Here is a 14,015-nt window from a genome sequence, read left to right as displayed (position 1 = left end):
GCTCGGAACAGAAGCATGTGCGAATCACATTTCAAAGTAAAGCATGCAAAAAGATTAGCTAAGTACATTAAGTAGGTTCAATGCAATTTGCATTTGTTCTAAGAAATATGGAATACCAAAATCATTATTCAGGGCACCATGGAAATACTTTAAAAAAAAAATTAAAAACAAAGAAAAAGAAACCGAATTGCTAGTTTTGCGACTTGAGTAGTGAAGACACACCAAAAAGGTACCAGTAGCTGCATCAAACACATAACAAACACAAAAACAGCAGCGAAATACCAGGGCACATGTTTACACTGTTCAATATATCTAAAATAGAAAAGGGATAAATAAATAAAGATGGTGAAGAAAATAATCATAAACAATGATGCAAATGATGAAAGTGTGGCATAAATGGTAATGAGCGGGAAATCTGCAGTTCTAAGAAGTTAATCATGAACTTGGAAATTTATATCACATTCTCTTTTTTATAAGGGTTTTTTTTCTCCAAACGATGGCTGAAGCCAAAACAAAAGAAAGCAAAGATTACAAATGCACCCATCTCAAACACCCAGCACCTATCCTATCTCTAGCCAATAACATTAGAAGAGTCTTGGGAGCATCATGAACAAGCATAAAAGTTTCACACCGAGCTGCTGCATTCTTAGCTAGGAGATCAGCACATATATTAGTTTCCCTCCATATCAAATTTAACTCACAGACATTGACATCTAAACTCGTCAGACACTACTCGACACGTGTCACACAATGGTCCAAACATATCCTATTATTTTAAAAATAAAAAATAAAAAATAGAACTGGACATGTTTCCGACAATTAGGGATACACATGTCCATGCTTGACCACTTGCAAAACACATGGTATGTTTAAAGAAAATAACTTGGGAGCCAGTGATCAAAAAAACAATAATGTGAATTTATATCTATTAATCTCTCTTGCGTTAGCTTTATAATTTTAAGAGCACTTAAGTCTAAAACTCTATTTATTTGTGATAAATCTTTTTAAATAGATCTTACAACCTTGTATTCAAAGTACTTTACCAATATATAGAATATGAAAACATAAGGCTGTGTTTGGTTGTGCTTTTGAAATGTGATTCTACATGCTAGTTTCAGCTCCATGTTTGGTAAGAGTTTTGGAATTAATTTTCCAAAATTCTGCCGAAAGCTCTGTCCATTCTGCGCGTTTCTTGTATTTTTTTTGGCCAGGGGAAGACCGCTCGGTCGTCCCTAGGGACTACCACCCGGACGTCCTTGGGGACATCCACTGGGATGTCCTCTGCTGTACAGATTTTTTTTTTTTTTTTTTTTTTGCAATTGATTTATATAATTGAGAAAAATATTTTCTGAAATTTTTTTAATTTTTAATGTGCTTTAAAATAATTTTGAGTTGTATGTTTAGTTAGGAGTTGTAAATTTTTGTATCACATATCAAATATCACATCAACAATTCCCCACTCAAATCAAACCTCTTTTCCAAAACTATTTTCAAAACTCTTTACCAAACAAATTTTCTACACTCAAATCATAATCCTACAACACACAAACTCAAAATACAACTCATACTCTCAAATCACATTTACAAAACACAACCAAACGCAACCTAACTTTTTTTTACAATTTTGAGATAATAAAATATAGATTTGCCTTTGATTGCACACGTATTACCATAAATAGTTTCCAGAATTTCCAACAACATTAAATCTGAAAATAAAGCAACTTGGCCTTTTGAAAACACCCCCAAATCTCACACCTTTTTTTTTTTGTCCATAAACCTTAAGATAAGTTCGGTTTTTTTTTTTTTTTTTTTTTGAAACAGAGAAAACAAAACTGAAAACAAAAAACAAAAAACCGGTATGGGAAACTATTTCTGACAAATGTTTTCAGAAATTTTTCTAAAAACACCCTTTTTTAGGATGCAATTTTTTAATTGTTTAATGAATTTTTTAAATGTGTTTTTGCACAACAATGAAAATATAAGAAGACAATGAATGCTTATGAACTTTCATTGTCTTTGTTTCCAAACACAAAAAACAAAAATATCAAAAATACCAAACAGGGCCTTAGCCACTCCTATTACCTATGAGAATTCTAATCTAACCCTAGAAGTTTTACATAACCAAAGCTCAACACAAAATCCAGTCATAGGTAGTGTTGGACTGAGTATCCTAAAGTTGACCCACATTAGTAACAGTAACTATACTACAGTAAAGATATCACAACCATTTTTGTACGCTATAGTGATATTTACTGATGAGAGATCTGTGTCCAAGTTCAAGCTACCCATTGGGGCTTATGGATAAAAAAAATCAGCCATTACGCAGCATATTGGTCATTACGCAATGGATTTTGGGCCTCCATATTCAAATTTTCTGCTTTGTATCACCGTGAAAAAATATCAAACAAGTATCAGCCAATAAGTATCAGGTTCCATAGCAGGGGGGTATCAGCCAATACTCAATAAATCACCTTTTACGCATTGATTGCCCATCATTAGGCCCTGACACATTGATACAGACTATTTATTGCTCTCTTTTGCTTCTTCTGTTTTTCTTCATTGAGTTCACAACTTCATAGACCCACCAACCTAGTGTCTTAAAAGGCAAGCCGAGGTGAGCACTAAGGCGTGAGGGGAGGCAAGGTGCAGGTCAGGCACCTCAAGAGCTTCAAGGGGAGGGGCAATGTGTAAGGCGCATGCAAGGCACTAAGGTGATCCCCTTTTTGTGAAGCGCAAGGTGATTATTTAGTGGGCTTTATTATGTTTGGTAGTGCAACCACATGGGATTACAACTCCACCAATAGATTAGCCCCAATTTTTATGACAAAAAGAAAGCCCTAAGAAACTCTCTCTCTCTCACATTGTTGTTGTTGTTTTTTTTTTTTTTTTTTTTTTGACTTCTTATTTTCTACTCCAACCAGATCACCGCACTGCCTCCTCTTTGTTCTTCTTCTGCTTTGTCCTCTCTGATGTGTTGAATTAAACTGATCACTGATTCTTTTTTTTTCCAATACAGTAATCAAAGACAAGGTTTGCACAGTTCCTAGCCGGTACACTAAAAATTTGTTTATGTTAAAAACTCTGCCTATATTAAAATTTTGTTTATGTTCTATAACTTGCACCTCGCTTTGGCAAGGCGGGCACCTCGATGTGCCTAGACCCTTTAAACCCATTGCAATCATTCAAATTATGGTAAATAAGGTTAGAACAAGCTTATCAATGATTTTATTGGCATTTTCTAGTGCTTGAAAAACATTCATGAGTTCGGTTTCCAGTTCCCATTACACATTAGCTGACAATACTCATTACATGTCGCAACCCTTACACCAGTTGATACTGTGATTTAAATTCAGGGCTTTTTGTTCGTATAGGAAAAAATTTTCTTGATTAAACAATAAATACAAACCATAAAAGGAATCATATGTTCTTTATGATAGAGCTAACCGAGCAGACAAAGGGAGCCTCACCCTCACTTGGTTGAGAAGAAAGTCAAGAAACCTAAGGAATTCAAGGTGCATTAGATTGCCATTTGTATTTAATGTGTGATCTTTTAAAATCTCGTTTTCCATTTTGTCTTGAGATTTATCAGTTTTGTCCCGTCCAAATTTGAATTTCATGTTTAAAAACTTCCATAAACCAAATGCATGAAAATCAAGAAAATCAAGAAAACGAATTCACCATAGTGAACTGAGTTTAATGCAAGTATGGGTCAACAAATAAAAATCAACCAAACAACGACAAACAAGATTCAATCAAGAGAGTTCAATTCTAACTAATAACAAATCTATAAAACCAAACACAGCCCAAATTTTACCGTAAACTTGAAATACAGATAAATAAATAAAAATCATCAAAGAATCATTTAAATGTAAAACCCAGAAACCAATCAAATTATACATGAAAACCCACAAAAAAAGGCTTACGTGAATTGTTGAGAATGAATGGAATTTCATCGCGGAAGATCCGAATACGCTTCTTGGGTGAAGAAGCAGAAACAGAGGAAGAAACAGAAACCAACGAATCAAATGCATCAGCCATCTGAACTGAGAGAGTGAGAGGTTGATGATGGGAGGGGCTTAAATGGAAATTAGTAATAGATTTCAGGGGCCTCTCCGATAAATTTCTAAAGAACTGTGAGATGGGGTGTCTCAGTCCGAGACTGAGAGCTGTGATTTTGCTTGAGGAAGAAGAAGATGATGGAATGAGCTTTTATTGCTAGGGTTTTACGAGGCTGCTTAGACTTTTCAATAGAAAAAAAATGAATATCATGATGGTACCACCCAGCTAAGCGTCATTTGGGCCACGTCGTACAAGCGCACACAGCAGCTACTACTGTGATTTTTTCCTTTCCTTTCTTTTTTTTTCTTTTTTTTTTTTGGTACAAATTCTCGTCCAATGATAAATAAAATAAAATTAGTTTGAATTTTTATAAAAGGGGATTTGGTCATAACCCCTCACTATCTAATTTCTCTTTCAAAAGGATAAGAATTATATAAGTACTTTCAAAATCCCTTGATATTTTAAAATTTATTTCTTTTACTATATTACTCTCATATCTATCAGCTCTCCTATTAAGACATTTTCACTATGTATTTCAGAGTAAAATTTTACTCTGTATGAAAGTAAAATTTTACTTTATATGAAAGTAAAATTTTACACTCTGAAACTAAAAGTAAATTTTACTCTGTATAAAAGTAAAATTTTACTCTGAAAAATAAGTAAACTGTAAGACTCTGAAGCTAAAAGTAAAATTTTACTCTGTATAAAAGTAAAATTTTACTCTGGTTCTGTCAAATGAAAAAAACAGAGCAATAGAACCAGAGTAAAATTTGATGTTTACTCTGAAAAATCGATGGAATTTTGAACTTTGAGCTTTGAATCAGGCCTATAATCCTTGAATGAATCGATGTTTACTTTGAAAAACATTGAATCATGCCTATAATCCTTGAATCAAGCCTATAATCTGAAAATTTTAGAGAAATCTCAATTTTTCATACCCCGGTTCTTCAGATTTTTCAGATTTTTAAAACTTTGAGTTTTCAAAAATCTATATATTCGAATTCAAATCTCAAAACACACAAACACACACATATATATAGATATATATATATATATATATTCGAATTCAAATCTCAAAACACATATATATTACACACGCGCGCACACACACACACACACATATATATATATATATATATATGTATCAGCGCGATTTGCAAGTTCTCCACAGCTCCGGCCATGGAGGAAGCTAGGATTAGAAGAGAGAGACGAGATAGAAGATGAACAATTGAAGGAGAGTTGAAGAAGAAGAGGTGAGAAGATGCAGAGAGAGATCGTCGGAGCTTAGGAATGACACAGCTCCGGCCATGGAGGAAGCTAGGGTTAGAAGTAAGAGACGAGAGAGAAGATAAATTTTGTATCTAGATTGTGTATATGTGAGGGTATAATAGTCTGATAAAATATTTAAATAATAAATTTTGTCCTTTATGCAAGATTTTATAATTATGAGGGGGTTTAGAAAGTATAATTTTTTCTTAGTCCTTCTAACAATGAAAGGAAGGTAAAGGGGGTTTATAGCCAAATTTCCCCTAAAACTATTGTCTGAATTTTTTTTGAAATATATAAATTAATTTAATAAAAACATATCAAAAATACATTTTAAAATTTTAAAAATTACTTTTTCGTTCCAAAAAGATAAAATTATATACAAATTATAAGTATTTTTACGGAACTAAATTTTAGATTTTCCAAAAAAAAAAATAAAAACTGAAACAAATTTCTGAAAACAACCCACACGGCCAAAAAATCATTCATAATATCAGTGTTCTTAAAATCTTATCCCATGCTATTAGGGTTTTCCAATACCTTATATACTTGTTGGAATTTTCCAATTTAATTTCCTTACTTTAATTTAATTTTCATACTATTGAAATTTTCAAATTTATTTTTCATAGTATTTTATTTTTCTAAACTATGATTTCTATGTCAATAAATGCTAAAAATCAACAACTCAAACACAAAAATATGTTAGAGAAGGATAAATAAGCTTACTTTTAAAATCCAATTTATAAATCGAATGATGTGTAAGTGAAGTTTGTGTGTTGGGTTTTTTTGGAAAGTTTGGGAAGTTTGTGTGTTGGGTTTTTTTTTGATTTTTTATATTAAAAGACAAACGTTTTGCAAAATCAAAAAAAAAAAAATCCAAACAAAATATCACATCTAACTCCATAATTATTTTACTTTTTCTCTCACAACCATCACATCCAACCACAAAAAAATTCAATTATTTTTCTAAATACCAAAAATATTTTATCCAATAATATCTTACTACTAAAAAAACCTACATAAAAACCCAATTCCCAAACACCCACATAGTTTGTTGATGATTATAGAAGATATGAGAGTGAATGTTACATAATATCTTAATTTATTGCTGTAGACACCCCATTTTTGATCGAACTTGAGACTCAGACGTCACCAGTTGAGTGTTTGGTGATATTGCATATTGTGCTCATTCAGAAGTTTCAGAGTCTCGGCTACGAGCCTTGCCTCCGAGCTTCCGGACTCATTTGTGCTTTGCCTCGGTTTGCGAACTAGGCTCGGTTTTCTCTGTTTTCTCTTCGAGGAGGGAGGGAGAGGTCTCATAGATCATCTCTCAGTGGCCGTAGGCTACGTTTTGTGGTCGTAGGCCATTTTGCCCGTTTGGAGTCCGGTTTTCGATTTTTCGGAACCGTTGGCCGTGTGCCTCGGTTCGGGACCGCTTAACCATCTCCATTTGCTTCGATTTTTGGCATACTTCTTATTTGCTCCCTTTTGAGGGACACTGTGGTCCGAGAGACCGACTTCGTGGTCGAACACCACTCCCGGTGCTTAACAGCCCGTTTTCGGGGCCCCGAATTGCGTGTTTCGACCCCCGAACCTTCATTCTGCATTGGTTTTGTTTCGTTTTTGGCAGGGACCTCTGTTTCATTGGTAGGAAGGTCGTAGAAGGGTGAGAGGCCAGTAATTGTTCTGTCAGCCAACTTTATCCCTCCGGCGCCCTCCGACGCCCGTTTTTCTCACTTCCAAGCCAATGTTGACCACCCTAGGGTCACTTTCTTAAATCCTAACCCCCATATTTGTGTTGTACACACATGGGAGGACACCAAAAGTTGGTGGCCGGCCAGTAATTCCACCTGACCCTTTTGAACCCTTCCTAAAAATGGCATATTCTCTCTCCTGTTTTACAGTTGACAATTTTGAACCACAGGGTTGTGTTGAGGGCACCTAGGAGGACACCAATTTGTGGTGGCCGGCCAGAAAATCTTTTTGACCATTTTGACCCTTGGCCGGCCGGCCATGGGGGGTGGCCGGCCGGCCACCTGCAACTCTAAAAGTTGGCCGGCCATGATCCTTGCAATGTGTATATTCCAGCTGTATATCTGTTTTTTCCTCAAAAAACCTGTATCCGGGGGACAACTTTTGGGGGGAAACTTGATCCATTTTCCCCTCATTTTTTCCCTCCACTTCTTCTCCATTTTTGTCTATATAACAGAGCCTCCAGCTCTGTCTTGAGGGTTGAAAAAAAATTGCCTTAAGCCTTGTATACATATCTCCCTCCATCTATTTCTTTCAAGCTCAAGCATCCAAGTTCCTTGCACCATTCCTTCATCACTACCTAGCATCACCACCACTACTCCATTTCCAGCAACTTGGGGAGCTTTCCAGCAGCTAGGAGGCATCACTTCTCAAGCCAAGAAGCAACCAAGGGTTGGTCTTCAAGGGTAAATGTCAATTCCCTCTTTTTTCGCTTAATTTTGCAACATTTTTCTAGCTATTTTGCTTGCTGTTTTGAGCTCCAACCAAAACTGAAAGTACCCTTTATTTGAGCTCTATTTCATGATTCATTAATGGAATTTTGTCATTAGAGGTCCCCATCTTGCACTTCCTTCGTTATCTCTCATTTAGGCCTTAATCTTGCATGTTATTTTTGGCCTATATGTAATCTGTTTTGGGGCATGTCATAAACTGTAAGTGAGCTTATTTTGAGCCCTTATTCAACATTAAAGAAAGGCTCATCACTTTTTAGATACTCCATATGCTACTTGCTTTGAAATCCATGTTTTTGCCTCATTTTGCATGTTTTTTTTAGCCTATTTTTCTTCTGTTTTTGGACCTTGGTCCGAACTGAAAGTGGCTATATTTTGACCCCCTTGTCATATTTCATTAAGGGTCTTTGGCTGTTTGATGAATGTTTTGTATATTTTGTGTTTTGACCTCTTTTGGGCCCTAACTTGCATGGCATTTTGAGCATACTTTTATATTGTTTTGGGGGTTTCCATAAACTGCAAGTAGTCATATTTTTGGTCCCTCTTCAGTGTTGTAGAAGAGTCTTTTTCTGTTTGAGGCTTCTATCTTTCACTTGCCTTTATATCTCCATTTTAGCTCCATTTTTGCATGATTTGTTAGCCTATTGTGCTTCTGTTTTTTGTCTCTTTTCAGAACTGAAAACAGTCTTATTTTGACCCATTCTTCATGTTTCATTAAGGGTCTTTCATGGTTTGAGGCATATTTTATATACTTTGTGTTATACCTCTCTTTTGGGCCTCATTTTGCATAGCATTTTGAACATATTTTCATACTGTTTTGGGTCCGGCCATCAACTGTAAAATGTATTATTTTTGGCCCCTCTTCAATATTGTTGAAGGGCCCCTTTGTGTTTAAGGCCAGAAACCACCACTTGCTTCTTTGTCCATCTTTTGGCACATTTCTTGCATGAGAGCTTAGCCATACCTGTGCTAGTTTTTGTAGTTTGCCATAAACTGTAAAAGATCATATTTTGGGCCCCTCTTAAACTTTGTTGAAGGGCCCTAATCTGTTTGAGGTCAGAAGCTGTGAGTTGCTTCTTTATCTCACATTTAGGGCCATTTTTGCATGCTAGTTTTTCCCTATTTGTGTTTGCTTTTTGGTCTTGCTTAAAACTGTCAACATGCTTATTTTGGGACTGCCTTGAATCTGTCTTCACATGTCATAAGCAAATAATGCATGCTTGATGTAGCTACAAGCCATTTCATGTGCTTAATCTTGCATTTCGGGACCATTTCATGCATCGGGGGCTATATTGTCATGATTCGGGACTGTTTTGGGTTATATTTTAGCTCTGAAATTTGCATGCTAATATGCCATATTTTGTGTTTTGCCATATCTTGTTAGAGTGGCATTTTGGTGCCTTAGGGTCGGTCCTCGGTTTGCGTGCATGTGTGCACGCATTTCGAGTTGTCTCATTTTCATCTCATGGCCTCCTATGTGAGTGTGGCTGAGGTCCACTTGTGTTGGTGTAAGTCCATTGTGCATTGTGTATGCCATTTCATTTTATAGCATTGTGTATGCCAGGTTGCATGTTAGCGCATTGTGTATGCCATGTTATCTCGTGCATCGTGTATGCCATTTCATAGCATTGTGTATGCTAGGTTGTATCTTAGTTGCATTTCATGCATATCATGCATATTGCATCGTGCTTGGGATAGGGGTTAAACCGAGCACGGGAAACGAGGTACGTTTCGTACTCCGAGTGACGAAACGTGTCTCAATTCCAAGTCACCGACACTCCGGATTATCCATGATGGAGTTAGGTCTTGTTGTGTTTACATGTGCATTCATTCTATATTGAGTTGCGCAATTCGACCCCTCGGCCATCATGCATCGAGATGCATGATTGGTGGCACGAGGATCGAGGCATGCATACATTTGTGAAAATACATTGCTATGCCCCTTTCCTGCTCTCTGTTGCAGCAAATCAAGAATTGGCAACCTTTCGGAACTTGGCGTGCTTTCCAAGAAAAATTACAAAACAGAGGCTAATCGGGACATCCCAGTGGATTTCCGCGCAAGGCAGCCCAGACATGCATCATTCATCATCCGGGGAGGAGTCAAGGCAGTCCCTGGCTTACATGCCAGTTTACAGCTTTCTTAGTTAATTTGTAAATTAATTAGGAATTTGTATATATTTGGACTGTATTTATTTGGGACTGTATTATTTGGACTGTACTATTTATTCGGACCCTCTGTGCGAGGGCATAATTGTAATAAGTGTGGGTGAGTGTGATGTATGTCTTCCAACCCCACGTCTTTCTCCCTTTTATTTACCAGCTTATGATAGTTAGATTATGGCATATTTCAATTAGCATACAGTATGATAGTATGTTTGCATTAATTCATCTGTCTTGCATGCACCGTGCTCGGCGCACCATACTAACTGCATTCGTATTTCAATTCCAAGTTGAGTACTTGTTAGCTGTTGCATCTCATATGCCATATTTAGAATAGCCGAGCCTGCTATAGTTGCATTTTTGCATGTGTTGCATTAGGCATTTCTGTATAATTAGGATTATGCATGGATTTCTAATGAGCTTCTTTTTTGGCTTGGAGTACTCGGTAAGTTTTATGCTTTAGCATCCTTGCATGCGTGTGAGTGACTGCCATGAATAGGATGCTTACCATGAGGCTATTTGCTTATGTGATATAACTGTCTGAATGCCTGTGGGTAAAGGTTGGGTTGTTTGGATTGGAATAAATCATCAACTATTTGTTTTAAGCCCACTAGATAGTGGCAAAACCATCTTTTCTAAGCCCACCTGAGGGTGGCAAAATCTACATTTTAAGCCTACTTGCGAGTAGCAAACCACCTTTCAAAAACAAACATGAAATGTTTTGTTCCAATTCAGGCGACCCAGTCTATACCTGTATGCTGTGCGCATCACATAGTAATCTAGGCTAATAACCGGAATAAGAACACACAATGTTTTCAGCTTGTCAACCGTGTGTTGTTATGTCAGGCTGTGTGTCATGCATTTATTTTAAGCTGTTATGCTGTCCGTTTATCTGTTTATTTATTTCCTTTTCGCTTTATTTATCTTTTGCTAGGGCAGTTCTAGCACAATTGCTTCCAACCCAGCAGACATTCCCCAAGCACTTTGGACACCAGGTCATCGACTCAATCGATCCAAGGATCTAATTGACGGACAGCCAGTGTTCCATTCTCTACCCCCGGTTATCAGGCAGAGGCCGATGAAGTGCAGTGTATCCGAGCAGAGGACTACCCCGTCAGTGGACAATCAGATTGGGACCCCAATTACTGCTATAGAAATAGACTTGCCAATAGTTCGGACGAACCAAGGCAGTATGGCAACACCGACAGGAGTCGAGGAAATGATGCGTCAGATGCAAGAAACCATGAGAGCCATGCAACAGGACGTCATTCGCCGGGATGAGTTTGCCAAACAACAGGCCGAGATCATGGCCCAGTAGGCAGAATTAATCACTAGACTACAACAGCAGAATGCGGCGTCTGCTTCACACCAAGTTCCTCCTCCGCCAGGGGCTCCCTTACCCGAGCAGGCACCGACTGTCCAGAATGCTCTGCCAAACACCCAGAACACTGTGCCAAATATCCAGAACCTGCAAGAGGACACGAACCTTCCAACGGGGCCAACTCCGCCCCTGCTTCCGCCTCAACTGTCCAAGACCCATACACCCAACCACCCGGACTCCCCCATTGAGTTCAAGATTGACCATACAACTCTGAAACTGAGCAAGCTTGAGAAGCTCTTCAAGAAATCGCAAGGGGTAAAGGCTATTCCGGATATCGAGGATGGATATACCGATGTGGCCGTAACATTGCCCTATAGTTTCAAGATGCCGCAAATTGACCGCTTTGACGGATCTGGGGACCCCATGGTCCATCTTCGGCTATTCTCAGACATCCTGCGACCAATGGGTCTAACCCGACCACAGAAGCTCTCGCTGTTCGGCCGAACCCTGTCGGGTGTGGCCGCCATCTGGTACGCGAAGTTAGAGGATGAAGTGAAGAGGAGCTGGGATGAAATGACTGAGGCCTTTGTCGCACAGTATTCGTACAACACCTAGATCGAGATTACAACTCGTGATCTCGAAACGACAAGGCAGAAGCCCAAGGAAACTTTCTCAGACTTTGTAACCCGGTAGAGGGCAAAGGCGTCAATGATGACTTTGAGGCCCACTGATAAGGACCAAATCCGGATGTTTGTGCGCAATCTTCAACCAAAGTTGATGCAGATAATGATTGTACTCCCCTTTCCCACCTTCTCAGATTTACACGAGATGGGGGTACAAATCGAAGACGCAATGAAACAAGGTCTGATTGTCCAGGATAGGGAGCAACCAAGGAGGACTTTCAACCGTAACAAAAATGCAGGCCTGAGTGGCGCTGCAACTGCAAGAGCTTCGGAGGTCAGTATGGTCACCACCATTCCCCTTCCCCTTCCAAGGCCCATGGCAGCCACACCCTTCTCCGGTGCATCCGGAAGCAATACTCAAACCTCTAAGTACCCGCCCAGAGGCCAAAGAAACTTCACCCCACTATACATGCCTTTGTCTAAGGCTCTGGGGGTCTTGATCAGAAAGGGGCATCTAAAACCCCTAGAGCCGAGGCCATTGCCGAATCCACTCTCTCCTTCTCACAACCCAGCCAAGTACTGTGCATATCACCAGCAGCACGGCCATAATACCGACCAATGTTTCAGGCTACGTCACGAGATTCAAGACCTCATTGACAAAAATGTGATTTTGCCACTAGAAAAACCCAACATCACAACCAACCCCCTCCCTACACACAACCAAACTCCACCTCCCAAAAGAGTCAACCTTATCCAGACTGGGGTCGTGTCTTACGATCCTAGCATCTATATTACTCCTACCCATCTACCCAAGCCGGAGGTGTTCCTCCCCGACTGCACTGACTTCTTGTGCATGTTGGACATCTCCACAACCCAATAAGAGCCAACGGTGGTGACCATCGAAGATGGGGAAGGGCAGACTTCAAAAAAGGATGGGATTGTTGAGTCTGGGATTGTTGAGTATGGGATTGAACAGAGTTTTGCTGGGGGAGCCTATGATCCGAGCGAGTACATCCTGTCAACAGGCCAGATTGGGCTGGGTATAGAATTGCCAGAGACGGGAGGGTTGTGTGTGATCTGGGATGGATTTGGGCAAGGGGCAGATGATCTGACAGCTGTAGAGGAGGACTTTGCCAACCTGCAATTTTTCGATGATCAAGAATCAGGAGACGCGGCAATCAACTGGTTCGACTATGAGGAATCGGCAGAGGCCACTGGATGACTCAATGATCAACCAGATGTAGTAGGAGAATCCCAACCAGAATAGGGCCCGGCAGGGGCAAGGGTATCAGCTGTGGCCGGAAGGGCCGGAAGTCAAGTTATATTGCTGGAGAGCGCCGGTACGAAGAATTTCGCTCAGGACAAAAGCATTGTGAAGGTTGAACAACAAACTACACTGACGCAGGTGGAACAACAGGGTTCTGAAAGAACCGAAAAAGCCAAGATCCACGAAGGGATCGAAAGTGCTGCGGGCACGAGAACAGAGGATGCTGTGGGCATACAGGCTGAAAGTGCTATGAGCACGAACATGCCCGAACCAGACGGGTGCCTTTTGAACGCCAGCGGAATGTGGTGGGAAGACGATGACTTATGTCTTGCCCACACGGATGAAGATTGGGGAAACAATCAACCGGATGACACTTGGTACCTTGATGAGATTGATCACATGACGAGAAGTGGGCGGTACTTCAAGCCCCCGCACCTAGACCAACCCGAGGCATCCGGGAAAGATAGAGAAGCTGAGAAACAGAAGGAGAAGCAGATTGAAGAGGAAGTTGTACTGAAACAGCTAAAGAAGATACAAGCAGACATCTCCATCTGGGGACTGCTTATGGCATCGCGAGTACATAGGCAAGCTGTCCTATCTGCTATGGACAAGTCCAAACTCTCCATAGATACTACACCAGAACAACTGGTTGGGCTGGTTTTTCCGGGAGGAGGTTCCCCAGCATTAACCTTTTCAGACAAGGAACTACCGCCTGAGGGCATAAATCATAACAAACCCCTCTATATTTCCGTGGAATGTAGAGATAAGTGGATACCGGTAGTACTTGTTGATACCGGGTCCGCTATTAATGTCTGCCCAACCAGAACAGCGTATGC

General features: G+C 39.6%; 1 protein-coding gene across 1 annotated transcript in view; it reads right to left on the bottom strand.

The window, feature by feature from the left end:
• ILA (putative protein kinase regulator ILITHYIA) overlaps window positions 1–4,267 on the bottom strand; it is a 53,609-nt gene extending 49,342 nt beyond the window's left edge. Inside the window, exon 1 of the mRNA XM_082870507.1 lies at window positions 3,924–4,267. Within this exon, the coding sequence (XP_082726633.1) occupies window positions 3,924–4,038 (115 nt within the window). The 5' untranslated portion in view covers window positions 4,039–4,267. The remainder of the gene's footprint in view (window positions 1–3,923) is intronic.
• Window positions 4,268–14,015: the final 9,748 nt, after the last annotated feature.

The sequence above is a fragment of the Camellia sinensis genome, chromosome 1, assembly GCF_055761805.1.
Source record: "Camellia sinensis isolate YWXY chromosome 1, ASM5576180v1, whole genome shotgun sequence".
NCBI classification, from domain to species: Eukaryota; Viridiplantae; Streptophyta; class Magnoliopsida; order Ericales; family Theaceae; genus Camellia; species Camellia sinensis.
This window is presented reverse-complemented; position numbering and strand designations above follow the sequence as displayed.